The sequence below is a fragment of the Thunnus thynnus genome, chromosome 16 (assembly GCF_963924715.1).
Source record: "Thunnus thynnus chromosome 16, fThuThy2.1, whole genome shotgun sequence".
In the NCBI taxonomy this organism is placed as follows: Eukaryota; Metazoa; Chordata; class Actinopteri; order Scombriformes; family Scombridae; genus Thunnus; species Thunnus thynnus.
Window position 1 is genome coordinate 9,655,468 of NC_089532.1, and position 22,359 is coordinate 9,677,826.

General features: G+C 39.9%; 1 protein-coding gene across 2 annotated transcripts in view; it reads right to left on the minus strand.

Annotated features, from left to right (window-relative positions):
• Window positions 1-522: 522 nt before the first annotated feature.
• The window catches only part of mta1 (metastasis associated 1), a 46,169-nt gene continuing 24,332 nt past the window's right edge, over window positions 523-22,359 (minus strand). The window contains exons 5-19 of one of the 2 annotated variants that reach the window (XM_067613540.1): window positions 14,962-15,088; window positions 13,404-13,467; window positions 12,933-13,050; window positions 11,825-11,927; window positions 11,384-11,483; window positions 10,677-10,865; window positions 9,473-9,547; window positions 8,999-9,057; window positions 8,567-8,703; window positions 7,568-7,719; window positions 6,470-6,659; window positions 6,158-6,247; window positions 5,166-5,321; window positions 2,206-2,355; window positions 523-1,190 (exon numbers count right to left, since the gene is read on the minus strand). In XM_067613540.1, coding sequence (XP_067469641.1) covers window positions 2,246-2,355; window positions 5,166-5,321; window positions 6,158-6,247; window positions 6,470-6,659; window positions 7,568-7,719; window positions 8,567-8,703; window positions 8,999-9,057; window positions 9,473-9,547; window positions 10,677-10,865; window positions 11,384-11,483; window positions 11,825-11,927; window positions 12,933-13,050; window positions 13,404-13,467; window positions 14,962-15,088 — 1,670 coding nt within the window. In that variant the 3' untranslated portion in view covers window positions 523-1,190; window positions 2,206-2,245. Of the gene's footprint in view, window positions 1,194-2,205; window positions 2,356-5,165; window positions 5,322-6,157; window positions 6,248-6,469; window positions 6,660-7,567; window positions 7,720-8,566; window positions 8,704-8,998; window positions 9,058-9,472; window positions 9,548-10,676; window positions 10,866-11,383; window positions 11,484-11,824; window positions 11,928-12,932; window positions 13,051-13,403; window positions 13,468-14,961; window positions 15,089-22,359 lie in introns of both variants that reach the window. The other variant, XM_067613539.1, reaches the window with a different exon arrangement.

Consider the following 22,359-nt stretch of genomic DNA (forward strand, 5'->3'; position numbering starts at 1 on the left):
AGAAATAAACACTTGTATCTGCTTACAACTGCATTATAGTGTCATAAACCATTTATTAAATGTTCATACACTGCTTATAAATGCTAAATAGGAGGCTTTAAAGTGTTATCTGTATATTTCCTCATAGTGACTGATAGAACCACTACGACTGATGTTAAATATGCAATTGAAGAGTTGTATGCCACAAAGACATTGCTGCTAATTAGCATAAAAAACATATTGACAAAATGAGTGGATATGGAGGCAAAGCATATGTCTGTGTCAATTTTAAAATTTTGCTCACAACATGTTTTTGTTGTTGCATCTAATCGTTTGCTTTTCTAATACCAATCATTTTTCTAAGAACAAAATATATGAAGCAATTTGGACAGAAAAGCTTTTTTTTTTTTTTTGCATATTATACCCTGTTTGCATACCTGTGTGAGTAGAAAAAAGGAGTGAATACCAGCTTAGAAAATGAACATTCAGTGCAACTTTTGACACCTTTCAACCTCTGTACAGACACCAAAAGAAGAGGGAAAATCAATTATCTTTTTTTAATTACATTATCGAAGCATAGATGCATTACTTGTGAAAAAGGTAGAAAAAACAGCAAGTCTTTCTCAATAAGTTAAACCTCTCTGGCCAAAGAGCGGGGCCGGCTCACAAAACAGAAGATTCCCGTAAAGCATTCAAATTCATTGAAAAAAAAGACAAGGAGTTAACTCAAGTCGCTGAAATAAAAGTGCGTCTCCTTGTGGAAATATAACTTGTTAAAAAAAAAAACCCAAAACAAAACAAAACAAAAAAAAACATAGAAGATGCAAGTGGCTTATGTTACAGTCCTTCCACCCTTTTCCACAGGGTTTTGCAAGCATTTTTCATGAAACTTCACAAGTTCCATCGTTTGATCGAAAAACAATAAGCTGAGTTATAGTTGGTAAAAAAAAAATTATAATAACAATAACAATAATTACATTGACAGTAATAACGAGAAATGTAAGTAATAAACACAGTCCTGTACAGTCAGGCTCATCTTCTGATCGACCACAGCAAAACTGATCGATTATCAATTGGTCTTCAGTATATCTGACAGACCGGAACTGTCTGAAGCAAGGTGGCCAATGCTGTCGTCTCTTCTCCTCTCAGCTTCACTCAGCTGCGCTCTGCTATGGTTTACTGGAAAATGTCTTTCAGTTTCATGCCCCCCTCTGCTGTGAAAAAAAGACACAAGGGAAAATCATTATGAACACTTCTCCTGTTGTCAAAGAGCAGTTAATTGTTTGGGGTATACTTTCCTGGCAGCGCAGTCAACCTGAGTACAATTTAATTAACAAAGCACTCACAATATCTTCTCTTAACCATAATGATGCGCACAGCTGTGCACACAGTTCACAGCTACTTTACATGTGATCTCTACTGGATTTTACAACATCAGAATAAACCTTTAGGGCTGGTGTGAAAGCTGTCAATCACAATTTTAAGGGAACTCTGGTGTTATTCATTTCTAGTGTAAAAACTGCCGAACCACAGGATTTTTGTGAGTGGATATGTTATAACCGGTCAAGGCAGATGGCTGCCCACCTAGAGCCCAGTTCTGCTTGAGGTTTCTTCCCGTTAAAGGGGAGTTTTTCCTTGCCACTGTTGCCAAGTGCTTCCTCATGGGGGAATTGTTGGGTCTCTGTAAATTAGAGAGTACGGTCTAGACCTGCTCTATGTGAAAAGTGCCATTTAATAGCGCTATATAAATAAAATTTAATTGAATTGAATATTTTAGTGTGAATTAAATCCACTGATCATAGGAACTATCATGAAAGCAATCTGTAGAAGCGATGTGTAGCTTATATTTAAGCAATATAAGATAAATCAACCCAAATTTAAGTGCTATAGGTCTCCAGAATTTGATTTACCCACAAGGGTTCATGTAGTGCTGATGATGCAGGATGGCAGTCACTAAAACAGTCAAATCAACTAAAAGGCAATCATGTTTAATTTTCTTTACCCCTCTGGACCAAATAACTGAACCACAGGTGTGAAAGTATCCATACTACCAACAAAATCAGCTCAAAATAGTAAGAAATCTAACATTTTAAAAACATGACATGAAGTCAGGGCTGTAAGAGAATCCCAACACTGCATAAAAAAAGAAAACAACTACTACTACCAAAGAGCCAAAGAAATAATCCTTAAAGATAATCCTCAGAGAGACCCGGCAGCGCGCCTCACCTCACTTGGGTTTGCAGTAGAGGTCGTTCCTACGGAGTGTTCAGTCCAGTTCGTGTACCTCGTCCTGCATGGGAGCCGAGGGCCGCGCCACTTCACTCACCCGTTTGGCCATGATGTCCCACTGAGGAGTCAGGGCTTTGGATTTAGTGCCTACAGACGAGGAAGAGCACAAGACATGTTGGTTCAGGCTGGAAAACAAACACAGACTCACACAAAAACACACACAGCCTCCCTCAGTCAGCAGTCAGTCCACTGATACTAATACAGTAGATACACAAAAGGATAAAATCTTCTGCCCTCTGGTGGCTCCATAAAGTACTTATTTCTTTAGTATATCTAAAGAATATAAATGATTATTCATGTCTGTTTTCTGCCTTATTCTACAGCGCTTGAGGAATTCATATCCACCAACCAGGTCTTTCTTTTTTTAATGAGTAATTAACAGAAATGAATAAAACATTTAGTGATGTAGTTTTGAATCTTCACACCTATGATGTGAACTCCTTCAATCCCCTCAATAGTGCTTTACAACTGTTCTCTCCTCTGCTCTCGCTTTGTGCAGAAACAATTCATCAAACACCAGTAAACAATTAAACATTCACTAAGTAATCTTTATAAATATCATTATAATATTGTGGATAATCTGATTGTGATTAAGTCACAATTTAAATAATTTGGCTTGTTTGACAGCAACTATTGCATTTAAAGTGTCTTTTTTTTTTTTTCTTTACACACTTCATAACAATATCTGCTGTGAAAACCACCTTGGCTAAACCTGAGTTTGACCTGGAAAAAGACAAAGACTGATTCACAAAATACTGACATGAATTCAAACCAAGAGAAAGCAGATGATCCGTTACATTTTCAAAGTTGCAGCAAAACAAATTGAATGACTCCACAGCCACACTAAAGCCTGATCCTCTGGCAAATATTCAATTTGAAAGTACATTTCAACATTTAGAGAAGAAGCACGTAATTCACCCTATAATAAGAAATGGTTGTGTTTTTACATTTCTGTCTGCACACGGATTAAAAACAAGACGCGACGTGTTAATTAGTAAACTTCAGACATACTAGCAGGTGGATTTGTGAGATGCCTCCAGTCTATATGCTAAGCTAGGCTAATCACCTCCCAGCTCGCCTCCATATTTAAAGCACAAACATGAGAGTGGTGCTTATCATCTCATTTAAACCTGCAGAGCGGAACTTCTACATATAAATGAATGCCCTTGCCAAACAAGTTCACACAATGCTTATTAAGCTTATGACTGTCAGGTAAATCTCTCTTTATTTCACAGCATACAGAGTTTTTAAATCTGGTGTCAGGTTTGATATTCCCACGCTGGCTGGATGAATGGATGAATGCATACTGCGCATGCTCTATGGGCTTCTAGCCTCTAGACTTCTGGTCAGCTCTCTGCTAACTTGAATGGGGATAAAATAATATAATCATGCAGCTTTTCTAGACTTTCCAAATGCTATCGGACCAAACGGATCAAATTCTGATAGTGAAAACGAGTCATTTTGCGGAGGTTGTGCGACGCTCAAAACAATTTATCCACCGTTTTACAACAGCTGCAACAGTAGCGACAGAGTAGTAACGCAAGCATGTGTCGACAGTGTTTTTGTAATTACTCTCACTGCCAGAAGAGGGAGACAAACTTGCACTCCAGCTTTAACTCTCTGCAAGAAAGCAAATAAGCATATTTCCCAAAAATGTTGAACTACTCCTTTAATTAATTCCACAGATAATTGAAATTTCCTGATTTAACAACTAGCCCAAAAGAAATAATAAAATTTGTTATGATTATCAATTAAAAATAATACAAGTAACATGCTTGCAGAAACCTTTCCTATCTTCTGTATGATATGAACTATTATGCTGATATATTGGTGTTAAAATAAAAAAATGAAAACTAATCCCTAATCCTCAAGCTTGGCTGATTTCCAACCCAAATCTCCTCCTGGTGTGTTATCCCAGCCTGGGCCTGAGGTGGGCTCACAGACCAGTGGAGATGCTCTCCCTCAGGATACACTTACCGAGCCCTCCTCCTCCACCTCCTCCTCCTCTCCGCTGTTACCATGACAACATAGACTGTAGCCTCCAGCTAAAGAAGCAAGGCCGATCCCATCCTCTCGCAATCTCTCTCCCTCTTCTCTCCCGTCTTTCTCTGGCATCCTCTCACTCTCTTGATCTCTTAGTCTGTCTCTTCCCCTCTCTCGTATCACAAGGGACAGGGGAAAGTGGGACATAACCCAAAAACAAGGAGCCCCATACAAACTCTTAACCCTTGAGCAGCGAATCATAACCGTGTGTTGTAGCCATCGAGTAGGCTCGGATGCGCCTTTGCATGCTCCTTAAATATTCAAATAATCAGTGTTTAGCAGAAATATTAAAGCTTTAACATTTATGAATAATTGAATACATTTTAGTTTGTGTTAATGCAGTTAAAATCATTTAAAATTATTCTGTAATGATTAAAATTCCACAAAAATAGATAATATATAAATGTAATTCCATTCCAGTGATTCATTGAATGAAAACAACTGCTTTAACGAATACAAACATACTACAGAATGTGCACTATTTAATTAATTTCCTTCATAAAATCTCATATCAGAACTACCCAGTAATTAGTTAATTGTCAGATAAGGTGATCATGACTATCAATTCTAATGATTTGAGAAAAATATGGAAAATTGTTTTTATGTCAATGCACTTTTTACATCTTCTTCATCTCATCTCATGCCCATATTCAACTACAACAGGAACTGTAACCAAATGAAATGTTTTAGAGTGTGCTTATACTGTGGAAACTAAAATTCAGAATATATGACCACGAGTTACAATAATTAATAAGTTTGATTCACGGATTCAGTGAACTACTAAGAAAGCTGAGAAAGCAAAACATAAATCCAGACACACACACACACACACATACACACACACATGCTCTCACCATCCAGTCCGTTGTGCTGTTCATAGGTGCGTTTGCCCAGGATGGTGGGTGAACCATTGTTGAAGATGGGAGAGGATTTTATGGGTGTCAGGCTGCCTGTAGAGATGGAGCCTCCACGTATCGGGGGGTCAGGTTTGGCTGGACGGGGATGTGCTTCTGTAAGTGAAAGAGGGAGATATAGAGGGAGGAAGTGAAAGGAAGAGAGAGAGAAGTAGACAAAAAGGAGCAAATGAGGATTACAAGACAAAAAGGGATTTTTTTTGAGTGATCAAAAGTAAAAACAAAACTTTTCCTTGAACAAGAGGTGAAATAAATGTTGCTATCATACTGTACATCTGTGTTAAAGGTATCCAGTAGAGTATCTGATCACTAGTAGTGCCATGGAGAAATGTTTTTATGAGTGGCTCCATGTTTTGTTTGTTCTTGTGCACGAACACAAACATTCCTGCCAATGATTTCACACTGTTCCACTGATCTACAGGTGGCTGTAACACAGTAATGCATCTGCAAAGGCAGGGAGTAAAAGGATTGTTAGTAATGAAAACATGCCAACAATGAGGGTTTAAAAATTGACAGAAAAATCGGCTTTGCCAACATTTGATGAGGAAGGAAATGTTTGTTACGACCTCAAAGATACTGTATACACTGTGTGTTTTGGTTAGAAACACTGAATGTAAACAGAAACTTGGTTTAGAAGAAAAGGCACCTTTAGGGCGTTTAATGAGGCATGAAAAGTCACTAACAATGACTCAAACTGAAACAAGATTTTTATGCTTGGATACATATTTCTGATGATGAAAAAATACATATAGTAAATCAACTTTAGTCCTCTTTTAGCCCTTTTTCCTTAAGAGTTATTGTGTGTTCATTATAGTAACAAAGTGTTATTATGTCAAAAGGAAACAAAGTTATCCATTTACACCACACCCAGTTAAAACCAAATGAAAACAGAAATCCAGTTCAGACGCACTGGGTGACCGGCTTTCTCTTACCTAAATATCGAACCACAGACTCCAGAGGTTTACGCCTCATAGGTTTTAGTGGCAAAGGCTTTTTTGGCCTTTCTGGCAACCGCAGGGCACCTGTAGAAATTCAATGCAAGAATACAGTTGATGAAAGAAATAAAGAAACAACTGGGCTCTTGCAAACAATAATAACATGATCCATTTAATGAAGAAAAAAAAATGTCAGTTTCTCTTTCAAATACAAGCATCGACTTCAACAAAGTGCTGGAGCAAGAACACACAGATTGAACTTTTATGTGTGATATTGTCATAAAAAGACAGGTTCAAAAGGCTGCTTACATTCTGCCTTGATGGCTGCTGTGTTAACAGGGAGGTAGGGGTGCCTGCCCAGATATCGCGGCCTAATGATGTCATGGCAGAGGCGGCGTGCCACTCGTGTCAGCACGGTAGTCTGCAGGTAGAAAGCCTGTCGCGTCTTCACTGCAAACTTGGGGCTGCCGCTGTGCCGCATGGGCAGGCCGTGGGGGCTCTGGAGGTACAATCAGATTAATAACATGTCTGTTTAGACAAAAAAAAAACAGTGTGTTGGTGGTTTGTGCCTTCACAGATTAATGATCATTGACAGAGTAGTATTTCACAGGACAAGTCTAATTATCACCTCACTTATGACTAGAAAAACATTTGTAGTAAATCGTTATCTGAAATAGATTTAATTACTTGAATTTATCAATGCTGGTTGGCAAAATGGAGCCGACTGGAAAGCTTCCCAAAATGCACCATCCATTTAACACAGTGGCCTGGCAAATGCAGACTACCAAAGTCATTTAATAGCTAATAATTTACTTGGGTTGGCAGATATTCAGATCCTTTTCAGCTACGTTTATATTTGTGGTACTTCATCTGGCTCCCTGACATACTACAGAAATGTTTATACACCCACATTTACAAGATTTGGACATTACTATTGTGAGGACAGATTGACAATGTTCTGATCTGAGAGTCTGTAGTTAGTGTATTTATATAGAAATACTTATAATTAAGGATATAATGTAGATTTGTTATGGAGTGAATCCAAAGTTAAACTCGATCTAGTCTTTATGCAAAGCTGAACTAACCATCTCCTGGATGTAGCTTCATACTTAATGGACAGATATGAGAGTAGTATCACTCTCTCATTTTCCATAATGTCAAACTATTACTTTAACTATAATGGAAATATATCAAGCAGCGTCACATACAGACTTACATGAGGGTGAGTAGGAAGGGATTTGCCTGGGAGCTGAATTATTTCTTTAAGCGTAGGGTTAGTCTTTAGGCAAACAGTAAGGCTGTTGTTTGCAGAATAAGTAAACTGAATGTCAAGTGAAGCATTCACAGCAGTGTGTGTACATACGCCTGACTGCATGTGTGTGCGTGTGCGTGTGCGTGTGTGTGTACCATGTTGTTGCGGTTAGGTCCAGGCCTCTCCCCATCCAGCCTTGTGGGCATCTTTAGCCCGCCGTACTTCTTCCAGTAGGTCCAGCATGAGGCGCACAGGCGACATTGCATGTTGGGAGGTCCCCACGAGTACCACTGGTAGGAGCTGCTAGCTGCATACACACACACAGACACATATAATCACATGTGAGCACAGATATTTAACACACGTATGCATAGAGAAGAAAGTGAACACATTGTGACAGAGCAATAGACCGACACGTGCACAAGACGACACATAATCCAGACATAATCAAAATCACGTGCTCGAGCGCACACAGTCGAGAGCGCAACTTTTAATCATTCATCACTTAATTAACTATAACCACTAAAATAACTCAAACAATACTCCGCTGCAGGGCACGTAACGCTCTTCTCTCTGCACTCTCCGCAATGAGAAACAGTATGAAATGTGTGCCTCATACAGAGAGCAGAGTAGTTCTGCACTCTTTAAATCACCTGATTTATAATAAAATGTTCCATCTGTATATTAATGCAGAAGCTCAAGTTCTATTGCTGGTTCAATTTAGAGGTCTGTTGTAATTTTATGTTAATCAAAACACAAGAGGAGATGACACATTTTTAAGATTTACTGGAGAGCACAAGTTCAATGATCACTTTGTGGTTTTTTTTGAATATTTTGTTAGATGTTTTTGGACATTTTATGCTTTTATTCAATTGTGCCAGTGGAGAGATTTCAGGAAAGGAGGGAGAGAGAAATGCAATAAGGGTTCCCAGCTGGACTCAAACCAGGGACGTTGTGGTTCATGGACAGCGTTTTAACCCCTAAGCCGTGAGGACGCCTACAATTAGATGCCAAGCTTGATCTACTGAAATCATGTAGAGAAAATACAGATACACAGTTTATGGAAGATATCCATCCATTTCCTCCATGGATGGACTGACGGATGGATGGATGGATGGATGGATGGAGAATGCCTCTAACAGTGAATGACTTACTGTAGCAGCTTTCACAGGCTCTGCCCAGGCCGGGCGTCTGCCCTTGGCCTGGAGGTGCTGGGACAGTTGCGCCTGCTGCTCCGTTCACGAGGGGTGGCTTTACATTGTTACTCAGCTGGTTAGGGTTTGGCTTGTTACTGGTGAGGCAAAGAAACAGGAGACGGAGTCAGACCAATAAAGATAAGACTGGCACACTGAATGTACATTCACTAACAGAACAGACAACATTCATCAGCCTGCTGCCAGAGACAGCCATTACACTGATACTGTACTGAGAGCTGTCATGACTGCTAATACAGTGAAAGAAGGGTTTGTGTCCAAACAGCAGCAGCAAATGTCCAACTTTAAAATACCAGAGATGTTGCTGAGAAGGTCAGAACACTCTAAATTTGATGTCTCAATGTAGTATAATGACAGAGTGGAGATACTCACTAGTTAGGGATGTAGACCTGCTTTAACTTGCTTTCTGCTTCGGCTGCTTTTAATCGTTTCTGGAGCGGAGACGGAGGTTGAGGAAGTGGGAGAAAGGAGAGAAGAAGTGATGTGATTAGACAGAAGAGTTCCTGTGATTTGAAGATAGAGTTGATGGATATTTCTGAACTAGACTGATATTTGACTCATTTTTTAATAAGCATAGACAGATTAAGAGTAAACATGTATGCCAAAACGTATACTTCCACTGACAACATGAGTTTTGGGGCCGAAAATGAGGTCAAGGGCCAGAAAAGGTTGTGAATCTCCAAAGTTAAGTGTACAAAAAACAATGAATATTGCCTTTTACGCCAGAGATGTAAGTCATCAGGTGTGAACAAAAATCAGAGTGAAATAGTTATTAGGATATAAAGAAGGGAAATTATCATTAATAAATATAGTAAGCTACAACTGATGTGTAATGAAGTTTTTTACCTGCTGTACATATCTGTCTGTGGTCTTCCACATGTAGTAATACTCGATAATACTCGTCAGAGACTTCCAGGGCAACTGGAGAAGTAGAGAGAGAGGACAAAATAATCATTATTTCCCTCTAGAAGGTATTAAAGTGTTGGGAGCAGACTTATGATTGACAGGTCACAATTTCAATCTCCAGACAGGTGGAGAAAGTCTGAAAGATCGAAGTGAACGTGTACTATTCAACACACGCTTCACTGTCCAGACACATTTTATCAATTCACTTCAACAGGAATATTTTCAGAGCAGCTGTTAGTGATCAACAATACTGTGACCACCTAAAAGCTTCAGGTTGTCTCTTTCAGAACTAAACTGCATGTAAACAGAATTCAGCACAATTTTTTTTTATACATTTATGACAAAAAAAACCCACTTTACACTAAAAATATCTTTCCCTAAATGACAAAAAAAGCACAACTGGCCACAAAATCTGTTTGAACCTACAGAGGCTGTACTGTAAAGTTTCCTCGTAGAAGTTTGAAAGGAAAATGAGCTGTCAAGTAGTGGCCCCACCCATAATGGTGGTTTAGTCCTGTTGTTTGAGAAAAGGCCGGGGTGGAAACAAGAGTGAGCGGCACTGACAGCGGCCAGCCACCAGGTGGTGGAGTGATGCACACGGTGAGAGCTCAGCACACAACGTGTAGTAGAGAAGTCCACAAACGGCAGCACTATTCTTCTCAGGCTGAAAGCACAGAGGACATTCTCCGAGCCTCTAACTTAAGGCTCACACTTTGTCTAATCAAAAATGTTTATTTGGAATGTTTCAAGGGATAAATGATCATTGTGCTTTGCTTAAGCATTTTTCACTGTTTCCTCTTGAGCTGGATGTAATCTTTGCTTACAGGACTACGACTGTGCTTGGAAGTTGTTCTGTACAAAATCAGCTAAATGCCTGAATGAAGTCCATATGTCTGCTGCAGAAGTTCAACTCTAATTCTGTGGTTTCTGCACTCAGAAGCAGCAATTATGGGTGCACTGAATACCTACTACACACATCTCTAAATTAGATTTAGGGATCCCACATAAAGGCTGATGAGCAGCATACTGTACCAAGTGCTCCAAAGGTCTTCCTTGCATATCTCAGCTATACCATTTAATTTAGCAGAATTGCCTTGCCCTAAGCTTTTTTTTTTTTTTGTTTGTTCGTTTTTTTTCTACTTACAAAATCCTGTTGGATATCGGTGAAGTCTTTGCCGTATTTCTCTAGCGCCTCCTCGAACAGGTTGGCCTCTGAGGCGCTCCACTCCTCCATTTCATCCCTACAGAGGACGGGCCCACCCTGAGGCACCAGCGCTGCAATGGCTCGAGTCATGTCATAGCCCGTGGCGTGGAGGGTGTCCATAGCGTGAAACTAAACACAAGATGGAAATAACTGTCGGGGATTTTTCATGTTGTTCTGAATCTTGTTTGGAACAATTAAGCAATTAATTTCTGCGTTATTCTGCTGAGTTCTTGGGACGAGTAGAACACATTTTTATTTGCTCAGTCCAGAGAGTTTATATGCAGCCCCCTTTGCAAGGCTTTGGGCTGTGTGTGTGTGTGTGTATATGTGTGTGTGTGTGTATGTAGCTAGAAGGCCTCTCATCTATGTTTTATATATGAGGATAAGATCTAGGGCAGAATAGACCCGCACCAGGCTTCTGGGGCCCACTGCTTGTTAAGGATAACCAGACACAGCCCTCAACAATCACTAACAGACACACACATACACACACACACACACACACACCAGCATTTTCTTTGATTAACAGCACTGCCTCTCTCCTACACTTTCCACCTATGGCGCGATGCTGATTTAACCCAAGGCCACTTTCATGTGTGTGCATGTATGTATGTATGTATGTATGTATGTATGTGTGGATAGCTCACCAAGGTGATGTCTCTGGAGGCTGCTGCAGCACTCATGTGAAGGCTGGGCTGCCGGACAGAACTACTGCAGTCCAAGGCTCTGGCGAATGTACCTACTGACCTGTGGGACACGCAGAAAAAAAAAAAAAGATCTATAAAGAGACTTTTACTATGTAGACTTGGGATCTGATGTATGCATAATTACACCCAACATCAGATCTTATTCAGAACTATTTATGCAGAAAAAAAAGACAAATCAGCAAAGTCATAAATTTGGTGCTTCCTGATGAAATATTCAGTAATGCAATTTTGCAAAGCAAATGATACACTCCTGGCCAATTATCACTGAATCAACTACTATATCTAGCTCTAAAAAAGTTGAAACACAGGTTATGAAATGTTTGATTTTTTATGTTATTGTTAGTATTTGTATGTTTTTTGTTCTCTACTGTGTTGACTTACCGAGCTACTACTAAAAACTGGTCGATCTGTTTCTCTGTCAGTGAGCTGTTGGGGTCCCAGACTTTCTCCTCTAGTTTCTCCAGGTCCCTGCCATCCTCCTCACCTACATGGACCCACATGCATACAGAGAGAGAGAGAGAGAGAGAGAGAGACAGCACTGTTATAGTAATTATCTGATGTTGTCCAAGGCCAATGGGGTTCCCCATTGGTCACATCTGTACAACAACAAATTGTAAAATCTGCAATCAAAATGAGATTTTCTTCATAGTTTCCTTTTTAAAAAAAAAAAAAATTCCTTGTGTAAAGCTTTAATGAATCCCAGAGTTGAATAGGTGGGTTCTGTCAAGCTGCCAGCCTGCAACCAACCAGCCAAACTGCCCGAGCTTCTAACACATGTAAAAAAAAAAAAATCATTAACATGGGTTTAATTAGAGAGCTTAATGTCCCATGGTGTGCTAATTGCAATTTCAGAGGTTTTCCCACCTGCTAAGAATTAAATTCTGGCAAAACAATGAATAGAAAATCTGGCATTAAAATAGTCATATTTGTACTGAATATCTGCAAAAAAAATACTGGCACAAAATATCTTAAGCTTCAGCCAAGAATATCTGTCAGACTGCTGAAATTATGATAATTATAGATTTAACATTATGGACAAGTTGCAAAGTCAAGAAACTTTTCCAAGAAGTTATAAAGTCTAAACTGACATTCTTTAGCTTTAAAATAAGGCCCACATTACTAATAAGATTTGGATGTTAAATGTATGAGTAGTTCAGCTTTACAATTTTGCCAGTAATGAATATAGTCATGCATCTGATCCTTTCCAAAGTGTGCTGCACATAGACAACATCTGTTAAAACGCCTGCTTTAAGTTCATGAAATGTTCCTGAGAATTGAGCAGTTACAAAAACTTCCCCTGGAAAAGTTGAATAGTTTATGGATGCCCTATTAATGTTGAAAACTTTGTTAAAAAGGAAAAAAGAAAAAAAAAAAATCAGTACAGAGCAGGGTAAAATGTCCCCTGCAGAAAAAAGTTAATGTGCTACCCTGTAAAAACGCTGCTCAGGAAAATGGTCAATTAAAACTCCCCACATTTAAGTATGAGTACCTTCTTTCAGGAGGTCGGTGATGTCAGCCTGATACTTGTTCCCCACGCGGATCTCCCCCTTATCAGCCAGCAGGGTCTTTTGCTGAGGGTCATACACCAGTGAGTAGAAGAAGGCATCCTGGGAAATACAGATGACAGGAAGGCGTGAGGACTGAAAGGAATGAAAGGAACAGGAAGCGAGACGGGCAAGCGGAGAGAGGCGAAAGAGTGGAGCGTATGCGCCAGTGTGTGTGTGTGTGTGTGTGTGTGTGCATTTTCCCCCTCTGCTAGTCTCTCGTCTCCTCATTACAGTATGTGAAAAGAACATTCTGGGTCAACACATTGAATAATTCATCTGGAAACAAGAATCTCTGAACTCATAAGTCTCTTACACACACTCTCTTACATACCTCCTGAAATCTAACACGCCTAATCACAGCTTAGGAGACCCAGTGATGTTACCGAGCATGTGGAGCTTGTGTACATACATACCTCTCTGTCCAGGTAAGACTTCAGGGCTTCCGTCTCATTTAGCAGTGTCACACAGCACTTCCCCCTGGAGTCCGTCGAGGATGTATGGAAAGGGGATGAGAAGAAAAAGGAAGTATGTGAAAGGGGGGAGAGGAGTAAAGAAAGGAAGGGACAAAAGATTAGTAAGAAGGAGATAAAGAAGAGGGAGAGAATGAAGAAAAAATGGGATGTTTAACATGTGTATACAGAATAGTAGACGAGTTGAAGTCGTGTTACATAAGTGCGAGATGAAAGCTGCTACTCTGGTCCGCACTCTCCTCTGCAAGAGAAACTGTCTAAGAAGAAACTCTGATGTAGGATGCATCTCAGAATCTGCAATGATGAGATTGATTTGGCTCCAATCGGCGCAGCCTGCTATTTGATGAGTCCTCGGTTAGTGTATTGACACTGACAGCGCTCATCTCCGTCCCTTAACTGCTACTGTCTGAATTCAAATTATTTACCAGCTAATTAGTCACACCTCTCTGGCCTGAAGCAAATACGATTTGGCAGGGCGATTAACTCAAAACACTTCGAGTAACCTTGCTGCTCGCTGGTGTTAAGATAGAAAAGTTAATCGAGTTTGATTATCTTACTAAACAAACGGCTCGTCAGTGAATTTTTATTCGAGCAGATGTCAGTTTGCACTTTCTGCGACTCTTCAGAAATGCCATGTAATAATGTGGTAATGATTAGGCGGGTTTGCCTGGAGCGTACTGATGAGCGAAGGCAGCTCAACATGCACACTGCAGATGAGTGGATTTTTTTTGTGCCTGATGTTGTTTAAAACCGACAGAAAGTTGATAGGCTCAAACTGCTTCGAGTCATTGTGACCCTTGAGTGGAGGAATCAATAAATGATGACATCATCAATGACCACATTTTTGGTCAGGGCATTGCAGTTATTTACAAGCACAAACAGGATTGAAAGAGGTAAAATGTGCTTTGCATAGCCGATAAAATGGGAAAATGTAGTTTATGCAATGTAATACTGAAAACAGAAATATGATAAGTAACTCAAGTAAGTAGCCAAACTGTTAAAAAAGCTGTATAATCAGTGACTGAGATGTGAAACATCACTAATTTAATAGCATAAGCTGCTGTTAAATAATTTATTCAACCTGGAATACCTACCAAATGTTTCATCTTAACAGTTAAAATTAAAACAAGCGAAAACAATTCTGCCAATGGAGTGAGATTATTGCATTAATTGTCATTTTCCGGTGCAGTTATTGCCTTTATTTTGACTTGTTTCAAGTTTCTTGATAATCAATGTCTTAGAAAATTGTATGGTAGGTTTTTCTTGTTTGTGAAAATTAAGATTTTTGGAGTCAACAGTAGCGAAAAAGACTTATTAAGATAGAAGTTTTTGGTTTATGCAACCTGGGGGAGGCATTTGCCATCAAAAAAGTGCACTGAGAGGGTCTAATTTTGGGAGAAAGACACAGAAAATTAAAGAGAAACTGAAATAAAAATCAAATCATGCAAATTAAAACACATAATTTCATGGTATAATACCAGGGAGGTGTGCAGCAGTGTACCTGATGTGCGTGGCAGGTAAGGACTCCAGTTGGCGGGACAGGAAGAGCTCTCTGTGTCTGAGCTGGTGTTTCTGTTTCTCAGGGAGGTCCGCCATCTCTGGATTCTCCATCTCTTCCTCCAGCTCCCCTGGAGGGTTGAGGGCACAGGTCAAACATACACACATCAGATGAGGCGGAACAATAACGTCTACAGGGAAAAATGGAAGGGGGGGGCTGGGGGGGCGGTGATGCAAATGTATCGGCTGTAGCCACAAACAGTCTCAGCTGCAAAACAAGCAATATAAAGCACAGGGATGCACATTTGATGAGCTGGAACAATGAAGTCCTCAGGGACAAGGATACCTAAGCATACACAAGCATTTTACACAAAATCTTACAGATTCTGTTTACATGGGACAAAGTATGAGACAAACAACGGTATTGCTACACCCATAGTATTGCAGTGGTTTACACTCCTCTTTGTCCCCTCAGGATTCTTCATCATTTTAATGCTCTCCTCTTGCTTTTTTCTCTCTCAATAAAATCATTACTTTGGTAATATCCTGTATTTCAAGCGTGGAAACTATAATAAGAACCTGAATGAGGTGTAAGAAAAAAAAAAACAATGTCTGAATAGATTTAATCTATTTTCTCTACATAGGAGGAGACTACAAAGGTATGTGTGCACAGATAGCTTCAGTTTTAGAGATATCAGTTTCTGAGATTTCTGCCAGCAACCGATACAATTGAGGTGACTGGAATTTGCTCAAAATTTGCTCCAAAACTTACATTTAGCAGCAAAACTTTTCAGAAACAATGTCCCAAATATTCTGGATAATCCACAGACCTCAATGTCAAAAAGGTTTTCATTGGAGCTACTTTTTATTTTCTACCTGTCCTGAGGATTATCTCAAGTAATGGGGTCACCTTTGATGTATTGAGGGTGGAGACGGACGTAATACAGATAGTGTTTGGGTAAACTGACCATTTAAGGTTAGCATTGGGTTTTAAAATAAGTGTGGTACCAATGGTTAAAATCCCCAGAAAAGTCCTTATGAGGACAGAAGTACAAGAATGTGTGTTGATGTTCAGCTTATGTTGTTGATTGAGCTCATTTTTAGCCATGTTAGCGTCATGGCTTCAGTCTGTCGGTAGGTCCACTACTTTGGTCCAGACTGAAATATCTCAATAACTGATGGATTGATTACCATTAAATTTGTACAGACACTCATGGTCCCCAGAGAATGAAGCATTCTGACTTTGTTGATTACTCTAATACCACCATGAGGTTGGCATTTGTGGTGAAATATTTCAAAAACTATTGGATGATTGCCATGAAATTAGGTCCAGACAGTTATTTTCTCCTGAAGATGAAATAACTGAATTTTTTAGCATCACCATCACATCAAAAAAGCATTTTTTCCATGCTTTTCTTGATGACAACATACCTGCAAAAATGATGACATTTCCATTAGCCTTGGCTGTACTTTATGTTTTGTGCTCATCAGCTAATGCTAAGATGCCAACTCGTAAAACTAAGATGATGAACGTTATATCTGCTTTTCATCTTTTTATGAAGTCTCAGCAGGTATGCCGCTGTGTCTCAGACGCTATGAGTGTTATGCAAAATGGACTCTCTGAGAATTTTCATGTCACCTTGGGTACCTCCTGGTACCTTGGATTAAAAAAGAAAAATATTGGACATTCAGTTATCACACATCTGCATCTAACGATTAGTGAAAAATGTCAATCACAGTTTTCCAAAGTCCAAGGTGTAATCCTCAAATGTTGTTTAGTCCCAACCAACAGTCCAAAACCCAAATATATTCAATTAACTATCATAGAGGACTAAAGAAACCATGAGATATTCATATTCAAGAATAATGAACCAGAGAATTTTGGCATTTTTTAATTAAAAAAAAAAAGACTAAATCGATTATTCTATCACCAAAATTATTGGTGATTGACTGACTGTTGCAGCTCTACACAGATTATGTCTAAAAAGAGCAAGAGTCGAAGGTATTTTGTGACAAACAGTCCTTAACGATAGGTCCAGGGATGAATGGACAGAGGGACGGTTGAAGGACTATCAGTCCATTTGAGTAGGTCACGTGTCTGAGTCATTCTATAAGAATAGCTTTAGCTGCTGCTAGTAGGCAACATCTCCACCACACATCTCCCTCTCCCTCGTATGTGGATGAGATGAAGGTGGGTGAGAGAGGAGTTGAGGGAGAAGAGAAGAGATGGACAGGAAAATAGATAAACAGAGAGACAGATAAAATAGGCAAGAAGACCACTAAGGGAGAAAGTGTGTAAGAGAAAGCGAGAAAGAGAGAGGGAGAGGAGGAAGGAGAGCGATAGAGAAATCAGCAGGGAAAGAGAGAGGAAGACAGGCAGAGAAAAAGCCAGAGAAAGAGAGAGAGAGAGAGAGAGAGTAAGGAGGACAGTGAGAGAGCCGAAGTGAAACGGAGAGAGAGAGAGAGCAGTCAGTACGTGCTCCAATTCATTTGGAGTTTCATTAGAGGAAGCGAGACAGAAAGAGGGAGACGGGGAGCAGAACAAAAGCAATCAAGGGATTTTCAGGAGAAGAGATGTGTGGCCAAAATCAATAAGTACTTCTTCACTCCCTCACTCTGCCCAGCACTCAGCACCCACCAGACACACTATCAGTCCCCAGTAAGAGCGCGCACACACACACACACACACACAGCATGAGCCTCACTCCATCTTCTGCTATGTAAACCCAACAAAATATAAACCTGAATTATTAATAAAAGATTTAAGAGAAAAGGAAATACGGTGGGAAATATTGTGACAAAATGTTGGCGGAAATGAACTGTGTGTGTGTGTGTGTGTGTATTAGAGAGACATTTAAGTATACTATGCACATGTGACATGAGTAAAACGTGCTTGGGGGGGGGGGGGGGGGGGGGGTACCTACATGTGTTTTACATTTACTTTACATTTAAGGCATTTACCGATGTTCCAGTAGCAATCCAGCCAGGCAGTTTATAATGAGCTCGAAAATGATAGTGCTGGTCGTGTTTCCACTACAAGGCACTGCATTTGCATAAAAATCTATAACGCTGCAAAACTGATTCACATTCAAATTGCATTAGGAGTGTACTTATTAGCACTGAACTGTTTTTTTTTATTGTTAAGGAGAAATAGGCATGTGTTGTACACAAACACTTGACTTTATACACCAAAGACTATCAGCTAGATAAAAAATTGGTCTAAACCGAGTTGTATGAATTCTTCTGCACTTTTTGTCAGCAGATCAGTTTGAAACATTAAAAGAAAGTAAATGGACTGGAAGAAAGATGAAGACGGTGACTCCAATGTTTTGCAGGAGAAGAATTGTGGGAGTTTAGCAAAGCAGAACTGTGGCACGACTTTTTTTTTTTTTTTTTTTTTTTTTTTTTTTACACACACAGGTAACACAGAAGCTGCTTATGTTTGTTTTTAAACGGAGTTGCACAAAGACTCCCACGCACAACCGGTGGCCTCGGCCGGATGGCGACCAGATACATGTACAAATCCAGGGCATACGCTTCAAAAACTGAAGTGTATAGATCACCAACAGTCATCTAAAGTTTCCCGCAGGAAATTGCTCAGCTGAGGAGATTTCCCACTTTTCTCTCACATATCAGCACCTGAATGTGAATGATTGGGGCTGTTTTGTCTCTATTTTTCCCCCCCAATCTTGACCAAACTCTGCAGGGTTTATTTCCTGACGGTGCAATATGCTGCTTTGATTAATGATCAAACACACAAAGTGATAAATGAATCAATCACCTGCTGAACAGCATCAGATAGATCCTGTCACATCTCATCTCTCAGTATCAACTAGATAATAGTTTAAACAATCGTTTATTTACTGATTAAATACATGGCTTTTGCTGTGTGTTGTAGTGACACTACTCACTTTCCTGAAGGTGAACTGGCCTAATATTACATTTTATAAAAATATTATTATTTCTCCTGACGTTAGCGAAGTAGGGCACCTCCACTATACACTATAACCTGTGAATAACCACATAAGAGAGGTACTCATGTACAAATTAAGACTCTAGGTTACTCGATTTGGTGGATTTATTTATGTTTTCTTACACCCGTACATGTTTACACATCCACTCACTACACACATTACTGATGAACTGACCGCATACTTAATTTTGTTTTTTTTAAAGGGGAGTTTTTCCTTGCTGCTGTCACCAAGTGCTTGCTCATGGGGGAATGTTGGTAAATGAAAGAGTACAGTCTAGACCTGCTCTATGTGAAAAGTGCCCTGAGATTAACTCCTGTTGTGATTTGGTGCTATATAAATAAAATTGACTTAAGTAAATTTATTGTACTTTAAAGAGTCATGTATGGTCTCTACATTTCGTCCTTCCTTTGAGCTGGGTCGTGACAAAACTGGGGCTCGATCAATCAGATTTTGCTGGTATTAATTTATCTTTACTCTTACTTTTGGGTGGAGTATCACATATGTAAGGTGTGTTTTGTTAGTTTGGGGAGCATTATCCATTTTGGTCTCATTGTTTTGAGGTAAACAAGGAGTACTAAAATGTTTGGTGCAGCATTATTTTGACTGTGAGGCGTAGCAGCAGGTTCTACAAGAAAGTCTGTTGCAGGGTGTTTTTTTTTAGTGTGACGGAGAAAGCGGTTAGAGCAATTGGCTCGGGATCACATTCAGGGTTTCTTGGGGAGGTTGCTGTTTGTATGCAGTTCCAGTCCCTCCAGTGCCACTGAGTTACAGCGAATAAGTACCTGCCACAAGTATCTGAAGATTAGGGATGAGTTTAGTTAGCTAGTTAATCTTACTAGTTAGTTTAGGATGGGGAGACTCCACTTCTTTTAGCCACTTGTTGCATAGCACAAAGGTTTTTGCAGAGTTTATTTGGTTGGTGGCTATGTTTGACACTGTGGAAGATTTAATTCAGTCTCCCTCGGATGAGTTGCTAGTGCAATGTACCAAGGAACAGCTGATGAAGATTGCTCAGCATTACTCTGTTGAAGTTGAGCCCAAAATGTACAAAGGAAAACCTGGAGAGTATCATAAAGGGCAACTTTCACTTGCTTAACAAGAAGGTGGTGTACTGATGGACAGGGAGGTAAGAGTGGTATAAGTCTTTCCATGGTTGGCTTAACATTTGAACAGCAGAAAGAACTGCTGCTTTTGCTTTTTTTTTTTTTTTTAAAAATCAAATACAAAAAGGAACTGAAATTGGATTTGCGAAAATTGGCATTGATTAAAGAAGGTAAAAGGTCTGCATCTGCTTTAAATGAGGAAACCACTTGTTCACGTTTTGATGTCGCAAGTAACTTGAGTTTGTTGCCAAAGTTTAATGAAAAAGGATGTAGATTTTGTTGAGCGTGTTGCTTTCTCAAGAAACTGGCCTGATGAGAGGAAAACTTTAATGTTACAGTATGTCTTTACTTTGCTCCATCTTCTGAAGACTGTAAAGTTTACGATGCGCTAAATCAGCTGTCTTGAAGGCATACGAGTTAGTTCCTGAAGCATGTCGCCAACGTTTCAGGGGCTGGCGAAACAACTGGTAAACAAACAAGTGGAATTTACACGGGATTTGATCACTGGTGCTCTTCATCTGGTGTGAAAACTTTTGATAAAAGGTATGTGATCTAGTTGTTGTAGAACAGTTAAAACAGTGTCCCGATTACATTGCAACATATTATTAACGAACACAAAGTCACATGTCCTAGTGAGGCTGCAGTGCTGGCTGATAACTGTGCTGACACACAAATGTATCTTTGGTGAGCAGTATAATAGTGACAAATCCCAGAAAGCAAATTCTTTCTCCCCAAAGTTGGAACAGCAGCATGATGGAAAGTGTGATCCAAATGTGTATAATTATTGCCATCAAGAGGGTTACTGGAGGAAAGAATGTCCTTTGCTAAAAGAAACAAGCAAAATATCCCATGTGAAGTCGACTGGTCTGGCTGCACCTATCCCTAATCCCACAACTGGTGACGCAGCAGAACTGGTGGCTCCATTTCAAATGCAGGTTAAGCCAATAGACATCTCTGAGATGGACTTGGGTTATGCTCCATTCACGTCTGACGGCTTTGTAATTCTAATTGGGAGTGACAAGAAAGTTACAGTCAGAATTTTGAGGGGCTCAGGAGCTTTGCATACCTTTGTGGGGGAGGCAAATCCTGCCTTTTCTCTTCAGGTTTCAGACACAGGGATCTGTGTTCCAGTTAGAAGGATGGGGTGTGCCTGTGCATAAAATGTTTTTGTCCTGTGATTTGGTACAGGAAGACGTGGAGGTTGGTGTTCGTCCAGAACTGCCAGTTGAAGGAGATGACATCATTTTAGGAAATGACCTGGCAAGAGGTCAGCCAGATGATGTAAGACCAGAGAATGTACAAATACCTAACATGTCAACAACAACAAAAACAACAAAAAAAAAGACATGTGCTTCATCCCTTGAACCTCCAGAGGTCACTGAACCAGAGCAGGCGGTTTCTACAGTCTGTGCTTCAGAACCACAAGGGGTCACTGAATCAGATCAAGATGTGTCGACGGTCTGTGTCGTGACTCGTGTAATGACTGCTGCTCTGGCTGATAGTGATGCGGTTTCGGAAAAGTTTTGTGTGATGTAAAAAAAAAATTGCATTGTCAGTGCCAAATGATCTCTCTGTTTCTTATTCAGAACTGGTGAAAGAACAAAGAGTGGACCGGTCTCTGGAGGACATGTATGACCCTGATTTTGCCTACATCTCAGGAGGGAAAAGTTAGGCAGGGGTATTTCCTCCAGGATGATCTCTTCCTCAGGGTGTGGGCTCCTCATGGGAAGGCATTCAGTGGTGAGAGTGTTGTGCAAATTGTACTGCCTTCAAAATTTAAGACATCGGTAATTCAGACAGCTTGTGATAATAATGCAAGACATATGGATGTAACATAAGATGTCCTTTGGTAGACTTGCCTATCATTCCTTTACATTTCTACTATGCCAGTTTTGATGTACTCTTAAAAAAGTGCTTCCTCTGGATCCAAGGTTGCTGCGTCGTGAAGACTGGGAGGGGTAAGGAGGTACTGGGAGGTGATAGGGAAATTGTGTGTTGATAAAGGGTTGTTGATGTAAATATGAGCTGATCTCATTTGATGTTTGTAGATCATAATGGATTAGAAAATTGTCAGATATTAACTGAATTTTCTTCTTAATATTTATTTTCTTCCAGGATCTGAGGTGGGACCTCGCTCTAAAAGAGGCGGGTGTGACGGCTTGCAGGCCTAAAGACCAATTTCCTGTTTGGTCTGGGGAGTGACTCATTTGGAGTGATGGCTGACACCTGGTTTGGTTTGACTGTACAGTATATATTTATATATTAGGTGCCTGAGCAGTCAGTCTCTCTCTCCTCTCTAAGTTACTTGGTTTGATTGGACTTAGA